Source organism: Pseudophryne corroboree, chromosome 2, assembly GCF_028390025.1.
Source record: "Pseudophryne corroboree isolate aPseCor3 chromosome 2, aPseCor3.hap2, whole genome shotgun sequence".
Classification (NCBI taxonomy): domain Eukaryota; kingdom Metazoa; phylum Chordata; class Amphibia; order Anura; family Myobatrachidae; genus Pseudophryne; species Pseudophryne corroboree.
In genome coordinates, this window is record NC_086445.1 from 182,677,196 (window position 1) to 182,704,616 (window position 27,421).

Sequence of the window (27,421 nt, forward strand, 5' to 3'; positions counted from 1 at the left end):
AGCTGTCGTTGCAAAATGCCCGATGTTTGCGACTATAGCAAACATCAGACATTTTGCCCTTATCGGCACCCATTACATCCTGGTCCTAGTGTTTACTAGCAAAATCATGTTAACATACTGTTTTCTATTATATTGTAAGAATGACATACTTCATACATATTACGTTTGAATAATACTTTTACTTGACGATACCGAATATCTAGAGCAAGCATGGGAGTGGAATAGTTACAATAGAAACAGTTATTTGGAATACTAACCTTATCCGAGCACCACACACATCTGGAATGGGACTTGATGCACTCTGAGCAGGATAATGTGTGTTTACAGCTATCTGCAACATGATAAGACGCTAGGTTACATCAATCATGGACTATATATATGACATCTTTCTATAGACCATCCTCATCTTACATACAGTATGTCTTGTTTAGACATGCAACTATTTACGTTTGTATAGTACAAAGTATCATTTACCAAAGTATCATTTCATTCATTCTTTCAAGCTCTAAAACCGTATTTTGGGGTGTGGTCTAAATAGGCATGTGACTAGACACATACGGGAGGAGCTCATTCATGAGGGAAAGATGCATCAAACCTATTAAAGTGATAAAGTAGAGAAGTTGCTGATAGCAACCAATCAATTTATAGCTATTATTTATCTAACTCCACCTATAAAATGACTGTAGCTTATAGGTTGCTGTTGGCAACCTCTCCACTTCTTCAGTAGTTTTGATACATCTCCTCCTCATTTCTTTATTATGTAAGGAATCCTAGTGGCACACAGAAGTTGAGGGAATGTGAGTCCCATGTCTCCTGGGCAGCCTCATAGAGGACAGTATTCTGCACAATTACTGCCACTATTGTTTGGGTCCAGTAATTACTGACTGTTACTCAGGGACGTACAGTCAGGGGGTGGGATGTACAAAGCGGAAAATGCGGTAAACCCCTTGTTTACCTCATTTTCCTAATGTACTATCCCCCGGCCGCCAGGTCAGCGCCGTGGAGGGGTTCACCAGCTTTTGCCTATCCGATCGGATCCCTCCCAGCATGCCCTGCGTCCGCCCCAGTCATTCTGCATATGCGCAGAATGACACAGGCGGCCGAAACACGGAAGTGAGGGAGATGCTGGGGATCGCGAAGGACAGCTCTTATCAGAAGAGCTGTCCTTCGCAATGCTAAGCGCATATGTAAGTATGGGCGGCGATGTCACATAGTACATCCCGCCCACGGTAGGCAGGGTAGGCAGAGCCTCAACTGTCATACTCCAGTATATTCTAGAGTTTTGACTATAAAAATTATTAGAATAATACAGAGAATATATTTAGTTTATAAATATAATCTTTGTATTATTAGAATTATTTTTATAGATAAAACTCACCAAATTTGCAGCGCTCTGCTGGAAATACAGGGACTGTCGGGAAGAGACAGAGGTGAGGCAGCTATAAGCTAAGCCTCCCCTCTGTCTAATTCTGGGTACACACTGGCCGATATATTGGCCAATCAATTGATCCGCCAATATATCTTGCTGATCTGCAGGTGCATGCCCCCCAACATGATCCGCTCCATTAGGTACAAATATGCTCTGTTCCTGGACTTCTTTGTCAGTGGCAGTTTCAGAAGTGGGGCTGCAGCACAGTACAAAATTCAAATAGGGGAGCCACACCAACTGCCACTGCGTCCTGCCCGGTGATGTTTGGCAGCATTTGGGAAGGCAGTTGGTGTGGCTCCCCTAGATGAATTTTGTACTGCGCTGCTTCCTCCTCTCTGTAACCGCCACTGACAAAGAAGTCCAGGAACAGAGCATATTTGTACATAATGGACCGGGCCATGTTGGAGGGTATGCAGGTGTGTACAAGCAATATGTCTGTGACAGACATCTTTCACAGATATATTTTATCTGCTGTGCAGCACAGCAGATGGCCAATATATCTGCAGATATATTGGTGCATCTTTCTCTGTGTGTGTGTGTGTGTATGATATATCTGCAGATCGATTAAACTGCAGATAAATCTTCCAGTGCGTACCCAGCTTTATGCTGGGTACACATCTAAAGATATATCTGCAGATGAATTGATCTGCAGATATATTAAGGTGGGTACACACTGGTAGATATATCTATGGACGGATCGGGCAGTGTATTGAGCATACACACTGCCCGATCCGTCGGGGGCTGACATCATGAACTGGGCTGGCGTGTACACATGCCCGCCCAGTTCAGCTGTCAATCACCGCCGGCTCCCGCAGCATGTGTACGGGCGGCTGGCTGTTCACCCGTACACACACAGCGACGCACCAATATATCGGTAGATATACTGTTGTGTGTTAATCTGGCTCTGGTACTAGTCAGTGCCTCCTCAGCCAATTACCTCACCGCACGTCCCTGCAATATACCCCCTGCCACAGGGAAAAAGCAGATAGTCCCCAACACAATTTAGGCTGCTTCTGCAGAGATTCTGCAACATGGTGGGCACTTTTTCCCGGTGGGCGCCACCCATGGAAGCACCAGGCATGGCACCAGCTAGTGATAATCATCAGTAGTAGCTCATGTAATCATGACCAGTGGCCAGAAAGAAGGGATTATGGAATTCCTCTGTGGATAGGGATAATTTAGTCTTCATCTGTGGTTTTAGATTTTGTGTATTGTATTACACCGCAATGATGCTGCTGCCCCTGTTGTTGTATTGACCTGTTTCTGTATGTTAGCAGGGGGTTTAAGTTATCTAAGGGCTGGACTACTACAGATGATAGGTTGTGATTTAATGGCACAGGGATTGGTTTTACACACATACAAAGGGGTATATTTACTAAAATGCTGGCTTACAAAAGTGGAGATGTTGCCCATAGCAACCAGATTCTGGCTATTATCTTCTCGAAGGTACAAGAGAAATGATAAGTAGAATCTGACTGGTTGCTATAGGCATCATCGCCACATTTGAAAACCTGTACATTAGTAAATATACCCCAACGTCACAGACAAGGAACACCAGAACTCTGTCTGAGTAAAAGCCGCGGACGCTCGCATTTGAACCCTTTTTATGCAGATTCAGACTCAGTTGCATACGATGTCCAAATGTCGCACATCAGTGTAAGCGACAATGTAGTATTGTCACTTCTTTGTGTTTTAATGCAAATAAGATGCACATTTTCACTGATAAAGACACTTGGCGTCTCCGAGTCACATGGTACTTGGCGCATGGAGAGGGGTTATCTGGCTCGACAGAAGCAATAGTTAGAAAGGACACGTAAGTATCTGCACACTATGGGACTAAGGTAAGGATGTCATTGCTTCCAAAACACAGGTGCAAATTCCATTCACAGAAAAAGCTGCAATTAATGTTCTGTGTATGCCAAGCCACAGCACAATGTATGCCAGTCATATGTCACATACTTTATGCCCATGTGTCCTTGGCAAAATTCTATTAGGTATCAATATAACTTGAAATACTTATTGAATAACAGAACGAGGAGACATACAGTAGATTTATTTAAGTATGAAATACGCTTGTTTGTCCAAATGCTCAAATACGTCATTTTGAATAATTGTCCGCAAACACTTTCACTAAAAGGGATTTATCTCTTATATGATTACCCGGGTGTGATATGATATCCCAGCGGTCGGGATGCCGGTAGTCAAAAGACCGACCGCGGCATCCCGATGGAAACAATTCCGTCAGGTGCTGTAGGTAAGCATACCCCCCTAAACCTAACCCTCCCTTCCCGCAGCCTACTGTCCCCCCTCACAGCCTATCCCTAACCCGGGTTAGAGTTAATACTGTTTTTTTTTTTATATATGTCTGTCTTTTGTTTTGATTCGACTAACTTTTGTTCCCCGTATCTTGTTTAATAGTACTGTGCTCAGAGTGGTAGAAGAGATTGATATGAATCAGAAGTGAGTCGGCAATTCCAACAGGGAAGTCTTTATATTAGTCTGCAATGAACTCTGGATTTAGGGGGGTATTCGGCATCACATATAGATGAGATGCAAACACATCTCCCCGTGTGCTGACACAGTGCGCACATGCAGGATCCGCACCTCACATGTGACGGCGGGGAGATGCGAACCCCTTTCCCCGAATGCTGGGACCCGCTGTGACTCCTGTCACTAGCAGACCTTACAGCCAATCAGGGAGCGCCACGTCATAGCGCTCTCCTGATTGGCTGTGCGCTCTTGGCCTGTCAATCAGGCGAAGCGCACTGGCTATATTGGAGGATCGCGGTCGTCCATTATTGTCAATGGTAGGAAAATTGCGGTCTGCGGCTAACCGAGAGGTTAATTGAGGTCACTCTTGTGGGTGACATTAATGAACCTCGCGGTTAGCCGCAGACTGCAATTTTACCACCATCGACTGTAATCGAGGACCACGATCCTCCATTATAGCCAGTGCGCTCCGCCTGACTGATAGGCCAGGAGCGCACAGCCAATCAGGAGAGCGCTATGATGTGGCGCTCTCTGATTGGCTGCTGGATCCTCTAGTGACAGCAGTCACAGGGGGTCCCGGCATTCGGGGAAAGGGGCTCCATGTGTAAACATGGAACCCCTTTAGTGGCGTGGATTGGGTTTTTCGGTTTATTATTTCTTAACCCTGTGGATGCCTACATGGGAAGAAGAGGACCGATCATCACTGAAAAATAAATTAGTATTTTGTTTTTTTGTTTTTACAGGTACACCAAGGGATACTACTAGAAAAGGGGATGGGCTCCGACACTAGGTAAGTAAGTGTCAATGTGTAAGTGCGCATGTATGTGAAAATAAACTTGTACTTTCACAGTGTGTGTTGTGTTTTTATTTGGGTATTTCTTTTGTTGTGTAACTACAGGTACCAGCAGGCCCGTTAATTCCCTGCATGCTACATGGCAAAGTGTACACATGCATTCGCACACTTGCACGGGCAGGTTTTCACTCTCCTTGGGTGGCAACTATCTTGAGAATTTAAAATTATTTCTAAATAAACATTTCAATGCCAGCGTTAATATATACTGCGGACGCAAGGCGCATCTTATAACCATGGCCCTCATTCCGAGTTGATCGCTCGCAAGGCGATTTTAGCAGAGTTACACACGCTAAGCCGCCGCCTACTGGGAGTGAATCTTAGCTTCTTAAAATTGCGACCGATGTATTCGCAATATTGCGATTACAAACTACTTAGCAGTTTCAGAGTAGCTTCAGACATACTCGGCATCTGCGATCAGTTCAGTGCTTGTCGTTCCTGGTTTGACGTCATAAACACACCCAGCGTTCGCCCAGACACTCCTCCGTTTCTCCGGCCACTCCTGCGTTTTTTCCGGAAACGGTAGCGTTTTTAACCACACGCCCATGAAACGCCGTGTTTCCGCCCAGTAACACCCATTTCCTGTCAATCACATTACGATCGCCGGAGCGAAGAAAAAGCCGTGAGTAAAAATACTATCTTCATTGTTAAATTACTTGGCGCAGTCGCAGTGCGAATATTGCGCATGCGTACTAAGCGGAATTTCACTGCGATGCGATGAAATATACCGAGCGAACGACTCGGAATGAGGGCCCATATACAATAAAAGTGCGCTGAACGTCGCAACACTATATCCCTTAAGAGAAAGCAAGCAGTCGCACACATTGTAAGCTGAGGTCCAACGCTCAGAGATGTATATATATTCGATATTAAAAGGGTATGCATACAAAATAACATATGTACAGCATATCATTAGGTATAACATGTATATATATATATATATATATATATATATATGGTTACAGAGTTACAATTACACAAGAAGCAGTTACAGTTACAAAATAATCAGTTACAGCCAGCATACGTCACCCTGCAGCTCAGTGCACAGTCGTCTCCATCAGCACGCAACTAACTAACCATATCTTAGAAAACTGCCTATATCCAAACAGTGGGAGTTAACAGTCTGTTGGTTTCGGTCTCCTTCCATTGTTCCAGAGGCCAGACCTCTCAAGAACTCAATGGCTCATAGGTGTGAGAGCTTTTGTCCTGTGTTGCTGACACATGTGTCTGACCCAGGGCCATGCTGTGGAGCTAGTTTCAAGTCTTCAGAAAGTCTTTTGTTCACATAGAATGTGGCTTCATATTAATGTATGCGCACGAACAGAGACCTCTCTGTTTGGAGTTTGTATGTTGTCTGCATGTAATATTTTTGACTTCGACAATCTGATCGCAGACCTCTGCAAATTTGCAGCACAGCAATTAGGTCTGAATTGGGCCCTATGATAGAAAGGTGTCAGAACAGAATAGATGCGATGAATAATAAATACATCCTGCCCTCATGTCTCATTCTCAGAGTGTGTATTCTTTCCCAGTCTCACATAATGAGACCTGGCCTACACTGTCTCTCACATTGCTATGATTCTGTTCTGCGGTTTAAGAACAAAGAATATAAACGACTTCCCCTTTTCATACAGTGGAAATGTCATTTCGATAATCATGCCTGTTGAGAAACCAACGCATTCTTTACTGTTTAAAAAAAAAATCTATATTTTCCCACAGCCTTACATCTAGATGTTTCCACTTAAGGTGCCCATACACTAGACAACCTGTAAACGATGCCTTCTCGTTAATGATTTCCCAGCAGCTCCCCGGCAGTCCTGGGCAAACGATATAGTATAGTACAATACATATAAGATATATCTTAAGATATATCTTAAGATCTGGGAGTGGCTACATCCAGGAGCATGCTATCGTTGATGATAGCTTCAGATCTTCCCTGCAGCAGGAAAGATCAGAAGCTCCGACCAACGACCAGAGGGACCGCACATCGTGATCATTCGCAGACACTGAATGATCTGCACTCTTATGTATGATTTGTAGTTCCGATCTGTCGGAAATGGCACATAATATCATCTAGTGCAGTGGTTCTCAAACTCGGTCCTCAGGACCCCACACGGTTCACGTTTTCTATGTCACCCAGCAGCTGCACTGTGTATCACCAACTGTCACATTTTAAAAATCTACAGGTGACCTGCAAAACATGGACCGTGTGGGGTCCTGAGGACCGAGTTTGAGAACCTGTAATCTAGTGTATGGGCATCTTTACATCTAGCCTCCCTGCACATTAAACATCCCTTCGAGTGATGCCATGCCATTGCTTGACTTGGTGGTGCCAAGTATCTATTTGTGCAGCTTTTTTCACATTAAAATGCGTCTTAATCGCAAAACGATGTGAATAGGATGCACAAGCAGATTTTGCTGATTAAAATTAAAACGCTGTAACGTACATAGCATTTTGTATGCAGATGCAGTCACACACAGAATATAGTCATGCCGCATATCATTTTACTCAGCATAAGCTGCTAGTGCGTCATATTCACACAGCAATGCTTATAAGAGGCATTTTCTGCAAGAAATGACACCCAATGCTAACGGAGCTGCACAGTCAGCTCACTCTTGCCAGGCATCTCCCACTGCATGGCGTATTGAGGCAAGATGTATAAGTAGGCTTACCATACTATCAGGGCCTGATTAAGGGTTCCAGCCACCCCAGGCTAATACAGAAGTGGCCACCCCTTCCCCGCTCCCAATTTTTTAGTTTATTTTTTTTTATACTTACCTAGTGCCCCACGGAGCCCCTCGGTCCCCTTGACAACGTAGAATCCATGGGGTACCTGTAAAAAAATTATTTATACTCACCTAATCCGATGTAGATCGATCCTCTTCGTTCCAACTTCAATTAGGCAGCCACAGATGTAAAAAACAAACAGCTGCCTGTCCCCCTATACAGCGCACGCTGCTTGCCCCCACACTGTCTGTTTGTTTGTCCCCCACCTGCTTTCCTCATACTGAGCACCTACTCCCCTCTAGCACACATTACCGTCATCTCTCCTGCAGCTGCTCAGCAACAGATAGCCTCCAGCCCTCCACAATGACAGTCCATACCTCACCTGGTTAGAGAAGAGTCCTCTCGCATGTTCAGGGTTGCACTCTGCCTACGCAGCCTACAGTAGCTGCTAAGGCTGGCAGCAACCCGCCGTCTTTTTGGGTCGCTGCGACTGCGTTTCACGTCATGCAGCCGCAGCCCGTCGGTCCAGAAACGGTCCAGACACCTGCAAAACACTGACGTGACGCCCCCTTCCACCCCGTGAACACCTCTGCCATCGCATCTCAGTGTGTGCACACGTGCAATGCGGCTTCTGTGCGTGCGCACACTGCAGAGGGCATCATCATGCAAACGCTGTCGGAGTAGCGCCCCATGCTGAATTAAGCCCATAGGCAGGGCCGTTTCTTGGGGCAGGCGAGCAGTGCAACCGCACTGGGCGCCCGCCGCGGCACTAACTGTGGCTCCCTGCTTCCCCCTCCTATTTCTCCCCGAGTTTCCCACTCGGGGGGCGGAGTTTCACGGAATGGCGCGGTTGCGTCGTTACGTCACGACGCAACCCCGTCACTCCGCGAAACTCCCCCCCGCCCCCTCCCGAGCGGAGTACAGAGGGGGATCCAAGTTAGGAAGAGGGAAAGGCCAGCGCGAGGAGCGACTGGTGAGGCGGGCCGAAGAGCGGTAATCGCCTCTGTAAGTATTCTCTCTCTCTCTCAATGTGTAAAATGGGGACACCTGCCGTAACGTGTGAAATGGGGACTCTTGCCTGCCGTAATGTGGGGATTTAATGTATCAAGGGCATTGCTGTGTGTGGCATAATATGGTGAAGGGGGCATTACTGTGTGGGGTTTAATATGGTAGAATTTTTTTTTCCTGTGGTGGTCGTGATCTGTTGGAGCAGGGTCAAAACCTGGATTGTGAGGTAGTCTTTTCAGACGAGGCCATGCCCATTTAAATGAGGCCACACCCATTTAGATGAGGCCATGCCCCCTTGCCGTGTGCGCGCGCAAGGTTTTTTTTTTAATCTAGGGGTGTGGGGGGGGGGGGGTACATTTTTTTATGTCATGTGGGGGCGCATTTTTAAATCTCGCACTGGGAGCCAAATTGGGTAGAAACAGCCCTGCCCATAGGCCCAAATGTATACAGCATTAGCAAGAGATAAATCTGAGACGCATAAGGAGAAATAAAGTACCAGCCAATCAAATCCTAACTTTCATTTCTCAAACATCTCCTGTGACATGGCAGTTAGAAAGCTGATTGGCTAGTACTTTATCTCTCCTTATGCGTTTCAGATTTATCTCTTGTTAACGCTTAATAAATTTTTGCCATAGAGAGCAAACTTCCCTAGAATATTTTAAAGCTGATCCTTATTAATGGCTAGTAAAGTGCGCTGCACTAAATAGAAAGTGCATCTAAAAGCTCCACTCCTTTCTCTGTTTCTCTGTTTACTGGTTTCAAAATGCAAAACCCTTTTCTTTTCTTTTGTATTCTTCTTTTTAATAGGTCAATAAAAACAAATATAAATTTGTGAGAAAGTTGGACACTGTGGAAAACTGGACACTGTAATTAATTAATTTGCAGTGTTGTTAATAGAACATTTTGGAAACTGTTGAATTAACAGCAGAATTGAAAGACAATCAAGACAAGACAAGGGGGGTGGGGGTGAAGAAAGTGTGGGGGGGGGAATTACACATGTAAATTTTAATCTTCTGACAAATAAAGGTATTTATTTCTTTTTGAAATATCAGTGTGGAAGGGCCAGGGGTTGTCAGCTGGTAATAAGGAGGGAATAATATTTTAATGGAGAGAGGCAAACTCTTTAGATAGATTGTTATTGGGTTCAGATGGTTATATCAGGTAGACTGAAGTACTAATTAATATCTTTTTTACACCACCAAAGCCAGGATGCACCCAGGACCTTGTACATGGGTCCAACACACTGCATCCCGGCTTTGGCCCCTTTCAGACTACACTGCTGCTCCTGGCTTATTGCCGGGTCAGCCGCGTCAGCGGTCACGTGCCCCGGGCTCTCCAAATGCTGGCTTTTCTATAGTGTGAACGGGTCCAGGGTCGCATGGACCCTACACCTGTTCACACTGCACAGTGATTTGGGTTGAAGCTTCCAGGGTTGAAATGCCTGGTTGTTCAACCCGGGATATTTGTGAGTGGCTCTTTCAGATGGCATCTCGACACCTGAAAGGGGTATAAGTCACCTGTGCTCAAATATGGCTATCCTTAAAACCTGGACTGTAATGGTAGAGTTTGGTAAACTCCATCCCAGAGTGACAAGGAGGATGTGCATTATAGATAGTGTGGTTGGGTTTAGATTTTTCTAAATAACCATAGAGTTCAGACCTGACATAGAGTTCAGACCCGCATGAGGCGGGTCGCACCCGGGAGCCTGACACGGGAGCTCCCAGGGTGCGACCCGCCTCAGACGCCCTGCAGCCGCTGTCTGCAACCCGCCATATTGGCGGGTTGGTGACGTCAGCGGTAACGCGGTGGGGGCGATGCTTGGAGATCACGTGAAATGGGTCGCATTGACCCGGCTCCTGCTCACACCGCACAGCAAGCCGGGTTGAACACGAATAATGTACCAACCAATCAGCACCTGTACTTTTTCAAATACAGTCTGTAACATGGTAGTTAGGAGCTGATTGGCGCGTACTTTATCTCTCTCCACTTTATCACTCCAAGGCTTAGTACATCTCGCCAAGAGAAAATGAAAGAGCATTGCTGTTGATTATGTTCTTTTCTGTAAAACACTTTAACCAATGTTTAGCAAATCATTTCTTTCTTTTATATAAACTTTTTGAGGCTTAAGCTGCAAATATTCAATGATAAATGGGCACTAATGATTGGGAAATTCCTATGTGGTAGAGTTTAGACTAAGGGGCCCTACACATTGGCCGATCCGCCGCCGAGCTGGCCGACGGCGGATACAGCTGACGGGCGACCCGGCGGCGGGGGGGCAGTGACGGGGTGAGTGAAGTTACTTCACTCCCCCCGTCACATGGCTCCATAGAACTGCAGGCAAATATGGACGAGATCGTCCATATTGGCCTGCATGCACAGCCGACGGGGCACCAGCGATGAACGAGCGCGGGGCCGCGCATCGTTCATCGCTGGTGCCTCCACACTGCACGATATGAACGTTATCTTATCACAAAATTTTTCACAACTGCGCCTGTGTGAAAATGTTATTGGTATATTGTGAAACAACAAAAGTGGGGAACAACAATACGATTAATAGTATTTATTAGACTAACAGAAATTAGTATAGAAAGAATTCTTGCACTTTGACCTTGGTTACCAAAAAGGAAAGTATATATATATATGTGGTTGCACAAAGAATAAAAAATAAACATCAAAATTGAAAAATAAAATATATAGAATAAAAATTAATGAAAAAATGAAAAAAATGAAAAAAATGAAAAAACTTCTACAGAAAGAATTTTAGTCTCTATTGTTCAGGGATAGACTGTTGCTATTCCGAAAACGGAGGAAGAAAAAAATATAATGTATATAATAATAATAAATATATAGTGTGGATTGCTTATTGGTGAGAATAGAGTGTGGCGTCCCACCTCTTTCACACCTAAATTGTAGTCCTATACTCGTTTGAGTATATAATCAGGTTGAAGATTCTGAGCTGATACAGTGATTTGCGGAGTGAAGAGTCTCTTGTTGATAATTGATAAGTCTTTTATCAGTAGCTGGTCTTGAATGTGGTTGCTTTGATATGGGGTACCCCGAGTGGATAGCGGAGGGACAAGGTGAATAGGGGACAGGGTGACTGAAAAACTCCGGACTCCCCGCTTGTCACCTCTGTCACGGATGGCGGAAGGCGCCCGTATCCACGGGCGATCACCGCCTACCGAGACCGGGGGATGCGGTCACGTCTGTGGGGGGAAGGTATCACAGGCTTCGAGACCCGCAACGGGACTGTCCGCCTTGAACCCTCCCTCCTGCGGAGTAAGTTACCTTGTTTTCTATGCTTGATCCCGTCGACCACTTCCACGTCTTTCGCTCGGTCTTCTCTGCGTCTGGTGGTCGATGATCCACTGGTCTGGTCTGTTTCCCCTCTCGGCAGCGCTATTTGGATTTCCTCCGCAATAGTTACATGTATCTTATAGATGTTGGGTCAGAATCTTATTTTGAAAAAGTTGCTGCTGTTAGTGTGAATGTCTCTCTCTTCTCCGACGCGTATCGACCCGTCTGGGTCTTCCTCAGGGAGTCTGTCAACGTTATCTTGTTCATTAATGAACGAGATCGTTCATATCGTGCAGTGATGTCGGCCAGTGTGTAGGGCCTATAACAGGACGTGAGTGAGCAATGAGAGAACAACACAAACACTGTGCAGGAGGACTGGGGCAACAAGGTGCAGGTGAGCATAGCCAGCTATAAGGGGAAACAGCTGCTATAGGTGAGAAAGAACCAGCCTTATCAAGAAACTGCACAGACCACACATGCAGAAGACCTTGCTATGGATTTACATAGTCCTATCTACATCAGGTGCTATTCTGCACCACCTGATCAGGCAATGCCTCCACCATGCTCCCCATTTATGAAAGATTAGTTGTATAAGTTGCTACTTTGCACAACTTTCAGGCTTTAAGGGTGTGGCAGGTATAAACTTTAGAAGAAGATTCAAGTTTTGTGCATGCAACATGTACTCTAACCACACGTAAAACGGGCTCGTACAAGAGATACCTCCACTATAAAGAGAACAGGTGTTTGTGGTTTCCCTAGATGTGTAGTAGCAACCATTTTTTTTGCATGAGTAATTTCCTGTAGGTTTATATTCATATTTTCCTAAACACTTTTTAAGTGTAATAAATTTACCTACAGATACAGTACTATTGCACCTGACCAAGTAATGTGCTCATAATATGCAGAGTTGTCTCCTCTCCCACAGATGGGAAATGTGCCCACACATCTGGATCTCAGCCACCAAGTCCTCACTCACTGAGCCACAGTCTACAGCGACTCTGTGCACAACTGCACACACATTATTGTAATACAGGACCAGGGCACAACTGTATTAGCTAATGCAGACTGGTTACACTTGCTATATTTTCTAATAAATACTTAGCCGATAACACACACACTGCACAAACATAGCAAACAATCATTATTTGTAGCAGTTCTTCATACAATCATTTAGATCAAGTACAGCCATACTACCTGGCTGATGTATTGTTTCCTTGTTTCCAGATAATCCAGGGATCAGGAGGAACCCAACAGCCCAGATGACAGTTACAAGGTCCATATTCTGGAAAACAATAGTTATGTACTCAGAATAAGAAGGCATCAACGGTTTTTGTTTTCATTTGGCAAAATAAACAAACTATTAACAATTAATTCAGATAATATGAGGCTAACTTTACTACTGAACGCTTGTTTAAACATTTCAATAGATTTTTATTTACCAGTCTAACAAGACTCACATACTATTACAATGAAAGCACATATTAAATTCTGTTGCAAAAACCTGTGTCAACACTTGCAAAGGACCCGACATCATCATATACCGTGTCACTGTCACCTCTATGACTGTCCCCAATATAGAACCAACCGTCCTGCTCTGTCCTGGAAAGAGCTGGGCGTGAGATGGAAGTACAGAGTACTTAAAAAAACGAAGGGGAAGAGAAAGGCTAAACTACTGTATTATGTAACCTAATTTAATGTTGTTGTTTTTTAGTAATCACCACTTACAAGTATGTATTACTATTTGTTAACTGTTATATTTATATAGTGCATGCATATTACGCAGGGATTAGGTGAAAACCGGGCCGGACCAAATCCCGGAATGCCGGACCGGATCAACTCCCTGCAGCGACCTCTGCCGCTGGGGAGCTGTGAAAGCGCGTCCCCGTCCGGGGGGCGGGTCCGCGGACGGGCTGTCAGCAGGGAGGGAGAAATCACTGCAGGCTCCCGCACGAAGCTGCTGCACTGCTAGGAGGCTGTCAGCCCTGCACAGTGACGCTGTCTGTGCGCTGCTGTCACACAGGGGAACCGCTGTGCAGGGCTGACAGCCTCCCACCTACCCCGCTGCTACTACACTCGGGCAGAGGGATGGAGGGGGGAGAACGGACATAGCTGCTGGTGCTGCAGCTCATCTATTTCACACACTGGCTGCATAGGGAGGTTTTTTTTCTTTTTTAGAGCAGTATAAATATATAAATAAATAATTAATAATAAATGACCACTTGCCCATTGTTTTTGTTGGGAGGGTAGGGGGTGTGACCACGCCGCCTTTATAAAAAAAAATATACCCTATTACGCAGTGCTTTATAGAGAATGTTTTACTATTTACGTCATTTCCTGTCGCAGTGGAGTTTATAATTTATAACTCCTATTACATAAAACACACAATGGTTCATTTATTGTCAGAAGCCAGTTAACCTATCGGTCAGTTTTTGAGAAGTGGGCAGAAACGGGGCACCTGGAGGAAACTTACACAATCACAGGGAGCACATAGAAACTCCACAAAGCTAGGTTCTTGGCTGCAATCGAGCCCATGATCCCAGAGCTGCGAAGCAGCAATACCAGCCATTGTGCCACTCTGCTGCCTCCAGTTTAGAAGGAATAGAGAATTTAATAGGCCATGAGTCATATGCAAGAAGCTTGGAAAGGGATTGTGGATTAAAAGTGTATCTATTCTATACATATCATATTGTTTATACCATACTTAATAGGTCCAAGTAATATGAATTCTTGAGCAGACTGTATATCTTCCATTGAAATATAGTAGTCAGATTTTTTTAAACTATTCTTCAATGGTTCAAACAGTAAAGAAAAGAGAAAAGGCTGCGCTTAAGGTGTTATGATGCATGTGGAGAGCTGACAATGAATTAATATGAAGGTTATTTATTTGTTATAATAAAACACTAATAAAACCATGTATACAATATATCAATAATATATATATATATATATATACACATACACACTCTGAAACACCCTGCCAGCACATTTGTGCTTCATTCCTCTCCTCTATTACTATATCAGTGGGCACTTTAGAGGACTCCACCGAGGACGATCGGTGTCATCAGCCCAGGAGAGGTAATATCATATACACATTAATTGTTATATTAACTTGTTGCCGGGACTTCCACTATCTATCAGCGACTAAGTGCATGCTGCCTCTGCACTTATACAGAGTCTGAAGTTTCCTCTACTGCTCATACAGAGGGAAATCCCTGTAGTGATACATTATAATAAGAATTTACTTACCGATAATTCTATTTCTCGTAGTCCGTAGTGGATGCTGGGGACTCCGTAAGGACCATGGGGAATAGCGGCTCCGCAGGAGACTGGGCACATCTAAAGAAAGCTTTAGGACTATCTGGTGTGCACTGGCTCCTCCCCCTATGACCCTCCTCCAAGCCTCAGTTAGGATACTGTGCCCGGACGAGCGTACACAATAAGGAAGGATTTTGAATCCCGGGTAAGACTCATACCAGCCACACCAATCACACTGTACAACCTGTGATCTGAACCCAGTTAACAGCATGATAACAGCGGAGCCTCTGAAAAGATGGCTCACAACAATAATAACCCGATTTTTGTAACAATAACTATGTACAAGTATTGCAGACAATCCGCACTTGGGATGGGCGCCCAGCATCCACTACGGACTACGAAAAATAGAATTATCGGTAAGTAAATTCTTATTTTCTCTAACGTCCTAAGTGGATGCTGGGGACTCCGTAAGGACCATGGGGATTATACCAAAGCTCCCAAACGGGCGGGAGAGTGCGGATGACTCTGCAGCACCAAATGAGAGAACTCCAGGTCCTCCTCAGCCAGGGTATCAATTTTGTAGAATTTTACAAACGTATTTGCTCCTGACCAAGTAGCTGCTCGGCAAAGTTGTAAAGCCGAGACCCCTCGGGCAGCCGCCCAAGATGAGCCCCCTTCCTTGTGGAGTGGGCATTTACAGATTTTTGGCTGTGGCAGGCCTGCCACAGAATGTGCAAGCTGAATTGTACTACAAATCCAACGAGCAATAGTCTGCTTAGAAGCAGGAGCACCCAGCTTGTTGGGTGCATACAGGATAAACAGCGAGTCAGTTTTCCTGACTCCAGCCATCCTGGAAACATATATTTTCAGGGCCCTGACAACGTCTAGCAACTTGGAGTCCTCCAAGTCCCTAGTAGCCGCAGGCACCACAATAGGTTGGTTCAGGTGAAACGCTGAAACCACCTTAGGGAGAAACTGAGGACGAGTCCTCAATTCCGCCCTGTCCGAATGGAAAATCAGATAAGGGCCTTTACAGGATAAAGCCGCCAATTCTGACACGCACCTGGCCCAGGCCAGGGCCAACAGCATGACCACTTTCCATGTGAGATATTTTAACTCCACAGATTTAAGTGGTTCAAACCAATGTGACTTTTGGAAACCAAAAACTACATTGAGATCCCAAGGTGCCACTGGAGGCACAAAAGGAGGCTGTATATGCAGTACCCCTTTTACAAACGTCTGAACTTCAGGGACTGAAGCTAGTTCTTTTTGGAAGAAAATTGACAGGGCCGAAATTTGAACCTTAATGGACCCCAATTTCAGGCCCATAGACACTCCTGTTTGCAGGAAATGTATGAATCGACCCAGTTGAATTTCCTCCGTCGGGCCTTACTGGCCTCGCACCACGCAACATATTTTCGCCAAATGCGGTGATAATGTTTTGCGGTTACATCCTTCCTGGCTTTGATCAGGATAGGGATGACTTCATCCGGAATGCCTTTTTTCCTTCAGGATCCGGCGTTCAACCGCCATGCCGTCAAACGCAGCCGCGGTAAGTCTTGGAACAGACAGGGTCCTTGCTGGAGCAGGTCCCTTCTTAGAGGTAGAGGCCACGGATCCTTCGTGAGCATCTCTTGAAGTTCCGGTTACCAAGTCCTTCTTGGCCAATCCGGAGCCACAAATATAGTGCTTACTCCTCTCCATCTTATCAATCTCAGTACCTTGGGTATGAGAGGCAGAGGAGGGAACACATACACTGACTGGTACACCCACGGTGTTACCAGAACGTCTACAGCTATTGCCTGAGGGTCCCTTGACCTGGCGCAATACCTGTCGAGTTTTTAATCATGTGGAAGACTTCTGGGTGAAGTCCCCACTCTCCCGGGAGGAGGTCGTGCTGAGGAAGTCTGCTTCCCAGTTGTCCACTCCCGGAATGAATACTGCTGACAGTGCTATCACATGATTTTCCGCCCAGCGAAGAATCCTTGCAGCTTCTGCCATTGCCCTCCTGCTTCTTGTGCCACCCTGTCTGTTTACGTGGGTGACTGCCGTGATGTTGTCCGACTGGATCAACACCGGCTGACCTTGAAGCAGAGGTCTTGCTAAGCTTAGAGCATTGTAAATGGCCCTTAGCTTTGTGAAGTGATGTCTCCAGACTTGACCATAAGCCCTGGATATACCTTCCCTGTGTGACTGCTCCCCAGCCTTGCAGGCTGGCATCCGTGGTCACCAGGACCCAGTCCTGAATGCCGAATCTGCGGCCCTCTAGAAGATGAGCACTCTGCAACCACCACAGGAGGGACACCCTTGTCCTTGGTGACAGGGTTATCCGCTGATGCATCTGAAGATGCGACCCGGACCATTTGTCCAGCAGGTCCCACTGGAAAGTTCTTGCGTGGAATCTGCCGAATGGGATCGCTTCGTAGGAAGCCACCATTTTACCCAGAACCCTTGTGCATTGATGCACTGAGACTTGGCTCGGTTTTAGGAGGTTCCTGACTAGCTCGGATAACTCCCTGGCTTTCTTCTCCGGGAGAAAAGCCTTTTTCTGGACTGTGTCCAGGATCATCCCTAGGAACAGAAGACAAGTCGTCGGAACCAGCTGCGATTTTGGAATATTGAGAATCCAATCGTGCTGCCGCAACACTACCTGAAAGAGTGCTACACCGACCTCCAACTGTTCCCTGGATCTTACCCTTATCAGGGAATCGTCCAAGTAAAGGATAACTAAAATTCCCTCCTCGAAGGAATATCATCATTTCGGCCATTACCTTGGTAAAGACCCGGGGTGCCGTGGACCATCCATACGGCAGCATCTGAACTGATAGTGACAGTTCTGTACCATAAACCTGAGGTACCCTTGATGAGAAGGGTAAATTTTGACATGAAGGTAAGCATCCTTGATGTCCCGAGACATCATGTAGTCCCCTTCTTCCAGGTTCGCAATCACTGCTCTGAGTGACTCAATCTTGAATTTGAACCTCTGTATGTAAGTGTTCAAAGATTTTAGATTTAGAATCGGTCTCACCGAGCCGTCCGGCTTCGGTACCACAACGGTGTGGAATAATACCCCGTTCCCTGTTGCAGGAGGGGTACCTTGTTATCACCTGCTGGGAATACAGCTTGTGAATGGCTTCCAAAACAGTCTCCCTGTCAGAAGGAGACATCGGTAAAGCCGACTTTAGGAAACGGCGAGGGGGAGACGTCTCGAATTCTAATTTGTACCCCTGAGATATCACCTGAAGGATCCAGGGGTCTACTTGCGAGTGAGCCCACTGCGCGCTGAAATTCATTGAGACGGGCCCCCCACCGTGCCTGATTCTGCTTGTAAAGCCCCAGCGTCATACTGAGGGCTTGGCAGAGGCGGGAGAGGGTTTCTGTTCCTGGGAACTGGCTGATATCTGCAGCCTTTTTCCTCTCCCTCTGTCACGGGGCAGAAATGTGGAATCTTTTGCCCGCTTGTCCACGAAAAGACTGCGCCTGATAATACGGCGTCTTCTCATGTTGAGAGGCGACCTGGGGTACAAACGTGGATTTCCCAGCTGTTGCCGTGGCCACCAGGTCTGAAAGACCGACCCCAAATAACTCCTCCCTTTAATAAGGCAATACTTCCAAATGCCGTTTGGAATACGCATCACCTGACCACTGACGTGTCCATAACCCTCTACTGGTAGAAATGGACAACGCACTTAGACTTGATGCCAGTCGGCAAATATTCCGCTGTGCAGCACGCATATATAGAAATGCATCTTTTAAATGCTCTATAGGCAAAAATATACTGTCCCTATCTAGGGTATCAATATTTTCAGTCAGGGAATCCGACCACGCCAACCCAGCACTGCACATCCAGGCTGAGGCGATTGCTGGTCGCAGTATAACACCAGTATGTGTATAAATACATTTTAGGATACCCTTCTGCTTTCTATCAGCAGGATCCTTAAGGGCGGCCATCTCAGGAGAGGGTAGAGCCCTTACAAGCGTGTGAGCGCTTTATCCACCCTAGGGGGTGTTTCCCAACGCACCCTAACCTCTGGCGGGAAAGGATATAATGCCAATAACATTTTAGAAATTATCAGTTGTTATCGGGGGAAAACCACGCATCATCACACACCTCATTTAATTTCTCAGATTCAGGAAAACTACAGGTAGTTTTTCCTCACCGAACATAATACCCCTTTTTGGTGGTACTCGTATTATCAGAAATGTGTAAAAACATTTTTCATTGCCTCAATCATGTAACGTGTGGCCCTACTGGAAGTCACATTTGTCTCTTCACCGTCGACACTGGAGTCAGTATCCGTGTCGGCGTCTATATCTGCCATCTGAGGTAACGGGCGCTTTAGAGCCCCTGACGGCCTATGAGACGTCTGGACAGGCACAAGCTGAGTAGCCGGCTGTCTCATGTCAACCACTGTCTTTTATACAGAGCTGACACTGTCATGTAATTCCTTCCAACAGTTCATCCACTCAGGTGTCGACCCCCTAGGGGGTGACATCACTATTACAGGCAATCTGCTCCGTCTCCACATCATTTTTCTCCTCATACATGTCGACACAAATGTACCGACATACAGCACACACACAGGGAATGCTTTGATAAAGGACAGGACCCCACTAGCCCTTTGGGGAGACAGAGGGAGAGTTTGCCAGCACACACCAGAGCGCTATATATATACAGGGATAACCTTATATAAGTGTTTTTCCCCTTATAGCTGCTGTATATTTAATACTGCGCGTAATTAGTGCCCCCCCCCCCCTCTCTTTTATAACCCTTTCTGTAGTGTAGTGACTGCAGGGGAGAGACAGGGAGCTTCCCTCCAACGGAGCTGTGAGGGAAAATGGCGCCAGTGTGCTGAGGAGATAGGCTCCGCCCCCTTATCGGCGGCCTTATCTCCCGTTTTTCTATGTATTTTGGCAGGGGTTAAATGCATCCATATAGCCCAGGAGCTATATGTGATGCATTTTTTTGCCATCCAAGGTGTTTATTATTGCGTCTCAGGGCGCTCCCCCCCAGCGCCCTGCACCCTCAGTGACCGGAGTGTGAAGTGTGCTGAGAGCAATGGCGCACAGCTGCAGTGCTGTGCGCTACCTTGTTGAAGACAGGACGTCTTCTGCCGCCGATTTTCCGGACCTCTTCTGCCTTCTGGCTCTGTAAGGGGGCCGGCGGCGCGGCTCTGGGACCCATCCAAGCTGGGCCTGTGATCGTCCCTCTGGAGCTAATGTCCAGTAGCCTAAGAAGCCCAATCCACTCTGCACGCAGGTGAGTTCGCTTCTTCTCCCCTTAGTCCCTCGATGCAGTGAGCCTGTTGCCAGCAGGTCTCACTGAAAATAAAAAACCTAAACTAAAACTTTCACTAAGAAGCTCAGGAGAGCCCCTAGTGTGCACCCTTCTCGTTCGGGCACAGAGATCTAACTGAGGCTTGGAGGAGGGTCATAGGGGGAGGAGCCAGTGCACACCAGATAGTCCTAAAGCTTTCTTTAGATGTGCCCAGTCTCCTGCGGAGCCGCTATTCCCCATGGTCCTTACGGAGTCCCCAGCATCCACTTAGGACGTTAGAGAAAACTAATTAGTTATATCAGTGCCACTATCGCTAAACAATATTACCAATGCAAATTGTATTGAGTTAATACTACATACAAGAAATGTTACCTTATCTTGTGGATACTATTTATTGAAAATACGTACGGTGTTTCAGAGTATATATATTTTTTTTTATTTTTTTTATTGATATATTGTATACACGGTTTTATTAGTGTTTTATTATAACAAATAAATAACCTTCATATTAATTCATTGTCAGCTCCCCACATGCACGGTTCATCATAACACCATAAATGCAGCCTTTTCTCTTTTCTTTACTGTTTGACCTATTAAAGGCACATACACAGTGCCTTTTTTGGCAGCGCTTGGGTATTATTTCAATTGGCATTATTAATTTTAGGCGCTTAAAGCAGTGTTATCCTTGGTTTTTATTCTTTAATAGTGTGTGTGTGTGTGTGTGTGTGTGTGTGTGTGTGTGTGTGTGTGTGTGTGTGTGTGTGTGTGTGTGTGTGTGTGTGTGTGTGTGTGTGTGTGTGTGTGTGTGTAGGGAGTGGATTTTGTGGTAGATTTCACAGATATTTTTTTCCCCAAACAGTTTACATTTACAGTCATTTCTTTGATACAAATGTTAACATCAAAAAAGTCCATGTAGCTATCAGATGCTAAAATAACATAATGGTTATATTGTGGTGTTCAGTTCTCCTTAAAGTTGTGCTCTAACTAGTTATCGATTACTGTACATTCCCATATATACAGTATAGAGTACATTTGAGTTTGAAGTGATTTTATGCAGTTGTGTGTTGTTTTCTAGATTATACCGTCAGAAGCTCCATTTATAGTATTAGAGAACAGTTTACAAATGTCTTTAATCAACCTCCCTTCTATGTGGTCTTCTTTTATTATGGAAAATGTACACATTTCCATTAATTAGGAGTCAAATATTTTAAATAGTATTCTAAATTGTGGAATAGTTACCTTTATATCTCCAGAGTTTTTAATGAAAAATTGATTTCACAATTCATGCAAACTCCTATATACTGTAGTGTATATATATTTGTCAACTTTAATCTTACCTAAGGTATACTTAGGGGTCTATTTACTAAGCCAGCCTGGAGAGAGATAAAGTGGACGGAGATAAAGTACCAGCCAATCAGCTCCTGTCAGTTTTTAAATCCAGCCTGTAACATGGCAGTTAGGAGCTGATTGGTTGGTACTTTATCTCTCTTTACCTTATCTCTATCCAAGGTTTTGTACATATCCCTTAAGAAAAAACACAATGGGGGTAATTCCAAGTTGATCACAGCAGGATTTTTGTTAGCAGTTGGGCAAAACCATGTGCACTGCAGGGGGGACAGATATAACATGTGCAGAGAGAGTTAGATTTGGGTGTGGTGTGTTCAATCTAATTTGCAGTGTAAAAATAAAGCAGCCAGTATTTACCCTGCACAGAAACAAAATAACCCACCCAAATCTAACTCTCTCTGCACATGTTATATCTGCCCCCCCCTGCAGTGCACATGGTTTTGCCCAACTGCTAACAAAAATCCTGCTGCGATCAACTCAGAATGACCCCCAATGTGCACTCATGGTTAAATCACTACTACTGTTCAAAAGTTTGGGGTCACCCAGACAATTTCCTTATTTTTGAAAGAAAAGCACTGTTTTTTCCAATGAAGAGAACATTAAATTAATCAGAAATACACTCTATACATTGTTAATGTGGTATATGACTATACTAGCTGCAAACGTCTGGTTTTTAAAGTAATATCTACATAGGTGTATAGAGGCCCATTTCCAGCAACCATCACTCCAGTGTTCTAATGGTACATTGTGTTTGCTAATCACGTTAGAAGATTGATGATTAGAAAACCCTTGTGCAATTATGTTAGCACAGCTGAAAACGGGTTTGCTCGTTAGAGAAGCTATAAAACTGGCCTTCCTTTGAGCTAGTTGAGTATCTGGAGCATCACATTTGTGGGTCCTATTATACTCTCAAAATGGCCAGAAAAAAAGAGAACTTTCATGTGAAATGCGACAGTCTATTCTTGTTCTTAGAAATGAAAGCTATTCCATGCGGAAAAAAATTGCCAAGAAACTGAACATTTCCTACAATGGTGTGTACTACTCCCTTCAGAGAACAGCACAAACAGGCTCTAACCAGAGTTGAAAGAGAAGTGGGAGGCCCCAGTGCACAACTGAGCAAGAAGACAATTACGTTAGAGTCTCTAGTTTGAGAAATAGACACCTCACAGGTCCTCAACTGGCAACTTTATTAAATGGTACCCACAAAATGCCAGTGTCAACGTCTACAGTGAAGAGGCAACTCCGGGATTCTGGCCTTCTAGGCAGAGTGGCAAAGAAAAAGTCATATCTGAGACTGGACAATAAAAGGAAAAGATTAATATGGGCAAAAGAACATACACATTGGACAGAGGAAGAGTGGAAAAAAGTGTTATGGACAGATGAATCGAAGTTTGAGGTGTTTGGATCACAAAGAAGAACATTTGTGAGACGCAGAACAAGTGAAAAGATGCTGGAAGAGTGCCTGATGCCATCTGTCAAGCATGGTGGAGGTAATGTGATTGTCTGGGGCTGCTTTGGTGCTGGTACAATGGGAGATTTGTACATGGTAAAAGGGATTTTGAATAAGGAAGGCTATCACTCCATTTTGCAATGCCATGCCATACCCTGTGGGCAGCGCTTGATTGGAGCCAATTTCCTCATCCAACAGGACAATGACCCAAAGCACATCTCCAAATTATGCAAGAACTATTTAGGGAAGAAGCAAGCAGCTGGTATTCTGTCTGTAATGGAGTGGCCAGCGCAGTCACCAGATCTCAACCCCATTGAGCTGCTGTTGGGAGAAGCTTGACCGTATGGTACGCAACAAGTGCACATCAAGCCAATCCAACTTGTGGGAGGTGCTTCAGGAAGCGTGGGGTGAAATTTCTTCAGATTACCTCAAGAAATTAACATCTAGAACGCCAAAGGTCTGCAATGCTGTAATTGCTGCAAATAGAGAATTCTTTGACGAAAGCAAAGTTTGAAGGACAAAATTATTATTTCAAATAAAAATCATTATTTCTAACCTTGCCAATGTCTTGATTATATGTTATATTCATTTTGCAACTCATTTGATAAATAAAAGTCAGTTTTCATGTAAAACACGAAATTGTCTTGGTGACCCCAAACTTTTGAACAGTAGCGTATATTTATTAACAGAGAACTTCATGCAATAGCAAGGACTTCTTAGACTTAACTACTGTCACATTAATGTTACCCTAGGGAACCCCCTGGTGCTGGATACGTAATACATGCCTGTACTCCACCCACTAGAGTACTGACTCTGCCTACTTCCATTTGCCCAACCGATTATTACCTATCCCTTCAGCTTCAACTACCGCTGTTGTGGATAGGACTGTGTTCTTACCCCGCTTACTTTTGTGTTGGCCCTATTTACAGATAATTTGGTTTCTCAGACATTAGGCAATTTTAAGTTCCCAAATCCGACTCTGCCATGTTTAATGAAAATAGTGGGATATGGGGTGCCATTCTTTTACCTTTGCTCAAGGTGAAAGAGTCTGTAATTCAGCATCTAGCGGCTAGCCTGTACTCCAGATGATGGATGCCTGCTAAGAACTAAAATTGTAATCACCACAACCACATAACACAATTATGTATTACTATTATTAACTAATATTTATATAGTGCCTGCATATTCCGCAGTGCTTTATAGAGAATGTTTTACTATTTACGTCATTTCCTGCCGCAGTGGAGTTTATAATTTATAACTCCTATTACATAAAACTAGTGATGTGCACCGGACATTTTTCGGGTTTTGTGTTTTGGTTTTGGATTCGGTTCCGCGGCCGTGTTTTGGATTCGGACGCGTTTTGGCAAAACCTCCCTGAAATTTTTTTGTCGGATTCGGGTGTGTTTTGGATTCGGGTGTTTTTTTTTTACAAAAAAACCTCAAAAACAGCTTAAATCATAGAATTTGGGGGTCATTTTGATCCCATAGTATTAATAACCTCAATAACCATAATTTCCACTCATTTACAGTCTATTCTGAACACCTCACAATATTATTTTTAGTCCTAAAATTTGCACCGAGGTCACTGGATGACTAAGCTAAGCGACCCAAGTGGCCGACACAAACACCTGGCCCATCTAGGAGTGGCACTGCAGTGTCAGACAGGATGGCAGATTTAAAAAATAGTCCCCAAACAGCACATGATGCAAAGAAAAAAAGAGGTGCAATGAGGTAGCTGTGTGACTAAGCTAAGCGACCCAAGTGGCCGACACAAACACCTGGCCCATCTAGAAGTGGCACTGCAGTGTCAGACAGGATGGCACTTCAAAAAAATAGTCCCCAAACAGCACATGATGCAAAGAAAAAAAGAGGTGCACCAAGGTCGCTGGATGGCTAAGCTAAGCGACACAAGTGGCCGACACAAACACCTGGCCCATCTAGGAGTGGCACTGCAGTGTCAGGCAGGATGGCACTTCAAAAAAATAGTCCCCAAACAGCACATGATGCAAAGAAAAATGAAAGAAAAAAGAGGTGCAAGATGGAATTGTCCTTGGGCCCTCCCACCCACCCTTATGTTGTATAAACAGGACATGCACACTTTAACAAACCCATCATTTCAGCGACAGGGTCTGCCACACAACTGTGACTGAAATGACTGGTTGGTTTGGGCCCCCACCAAAAAAGAAGCAATCAATCTCTCCTTGCACAAACTGGCTCTACAGAGGCAAGATGTCCACCTCCTCCTCATCGTCCGATTCCTCACCCCTTTCACTGTGTACATCCCCCTCCTCACAGATTATTAATTCGTCCCCACTGGAATCCACCATCTCAGGTCCCTGTGTACTTTCTGGAGGCAATTGCTGGTGAATGTCTCCATAGAGGAATTGATTATAATTCATTTTGATGAACATCATCTTCTCCACATTTTCTGGAAGTAACCTCGTACGCCGATTGCTGACAAGGTGAGCGGCTGCACTAAACACTCTTTCGGAGTACACACTGGAGGGTGGGCAACTTAGGTAAAATAAAGCCAGTTTCTGCAAGGGCCTCCAAATTGCCTCTTTTTCCTGCCAGTATACGTACGGACTGTCTGACATGCCTACTTGGATGCGGTCACTCATATAATCCTCCACCATTCTTTCAATGGTGAGAGAATCATATGCAGTGACAGTAGACGACATGTCAGTAATCGTTGGCAGGTCCTTCAGTCCGGACCAGATGTCAGCACTCGCTCCAGACTGCCCTGCATCACCGCCAGCGGGTGGGCTCGGATTTCTTAGCCTTTTCCTCGCACCCCCAGTTGCGGGAGAATGTGAAGGAGGAGCTGTTGACGGGTCACGTTCCGCTTGACTTGACAATTTTCTCACCAGCAGGTCTTTGAACCTCTGCAGACTTGTGTCTGCCGGAAAGAGAGATACAACGTAGGTTTTAAATCTAGGATCGAGCACGGTGGCCAAAATGTAGTGCTCTGATTTCAACAGATTGACCACCCGTGAATCCTGGTTAAGCGAATGAAGGGCTCCATCCACAAGTCCCACATGCCTAGCGGAATCGCTCTGTTTTAGCTCCTCCTTCAATGTCTCCAGCTTCTTCTGCAAAAGCCTGATGAGGGGAATGACCTGACTCAGGCTGGCAGTGTCTGAACTGACTTCACGTGTGGCAAGTTCAAAGGGTTGCAGAACCTTGCACAACGTTGAAATCATTCTCCACTGCGCTTGAGTCAGGTGCATTCCCCCTCCTTTGCCTATATCGTAGGCAGATGTATAGGCTTGAATGGCCTTTTGCTGCTCCTCCATCCTCTGAAGCATATAGAGCGTTGAATTCCACCTCGTTACCACCTCTTGCTTCAGATGATGGCAGGGCCGGTTCAGGAGTGTTTGCTGGTGCTCCAGTATTCGGCACGCTGTGGCTGAATGCCGAAAGTGGCCCGCAATTCTTCAGGCCACCAACAGCATCTCTTGCACGCCCCTGTCGTTTTTTAAATAATTCTGCACCACTAAATTCAATGTATGTGCAAAACATGGGACGTGCTGGAATTTGCCCACATGTAATGCACGCACAATATTGGTGGCGTTGTCCGATGTCACAAAGGAGAGTCCAATTGGGGTAAGCCATTCTGCGATGATGTTCCTCAGTTTCCGTAAGAGGTTGTCAGCTGTGTGCCTCTTCTGGAAAGCGGTGATACAATGCGTAGCCTGCCTAGGAATGAGTTGGCGTTTGTGATATGCTGCTACTGGTGCCGCCGCTGCTGTTCTTGCTGCGGGAGGCAATACATCTACCCAGTGGGCTGTCACAGTCATATAGTCCTGAGTCTGCCCTGCTCCACTTGTCCACATGTCCGTGGTTAAGTGGACATTGGGTACAACTGCATTTTTTAGGACACTGGTGACTCTTTTTCTGAGGTCTGTGTACATTTTTGGTATCGCTTGCCTAGAGAAATGGAACCTAGATGGTATTTGGTACCGGGGACACAGTACCTCAATCAAGTCTGTAGTTGCCTGTGAATTAACGGTGGATAACGGAAACACGTTTCTCACCGCCCAGGCTGCCAAGGCCTGAGTTATCCGCTTTGCAGCAGGATGATTGCTGTGATATTTCATCTTCCTCGCAAAGGACTGTCGGACAGTCAATTGCTTACTGGAAGTAGTACAAGTGGTCTTCCGACTTCCCCTCTGGGATGACGATCGACTCCCAGCAGTAACAACAGCAGCGCCAGCAGCAGTAGGCGTTACACTCAAGGATGCATCGGAGGAATCTTAGGCAGGAGAGGACTCGTCAGACTTGACAGT

At 45.2% G+C, this 27,421-nt stretch overlaps 1 protein-coding gene across 2 annotated transcripts in view; it reads right to left on the reverse strand.

Annotated features, from left to right (window-relative positions):
- Nucleotides 1-27,421, reverse strand: part of ITGB7 (integrin subunit beta 7) — a 109,461-nt gene that overhangs the window by 73,656 nt on the left and 8,384 nt on the right. Inside the window, exons 1-3 of one of the 2 annotated variants that reach the window (XM_063952102.1) lie at nucleotides 13,344-13,433; nucleotides 12,997-13,084; nucleotides 258-331 (exon numbers count right to left, since the gene is read on the reverse strand). In XM_063952102.1, coding sequence (XP_063808172.1) covers nucleotides 258-331; nucleotides 12,997-13,081 — 159 coding nt within the window. In that variant the 5' untranslated portion in view covers nucleotides 13,082-13,084; nucleotides 13,344-13,433. Of the gene's footprint in view, nucleotides 1-257; nucleotides 332-12,996; nucleotides 13,085-13,343; nucleotides 13,434-27,421 lie in introns of those variants that run through there. The other variant, XM_063952101.1, reaches the window with a different exon arrangement.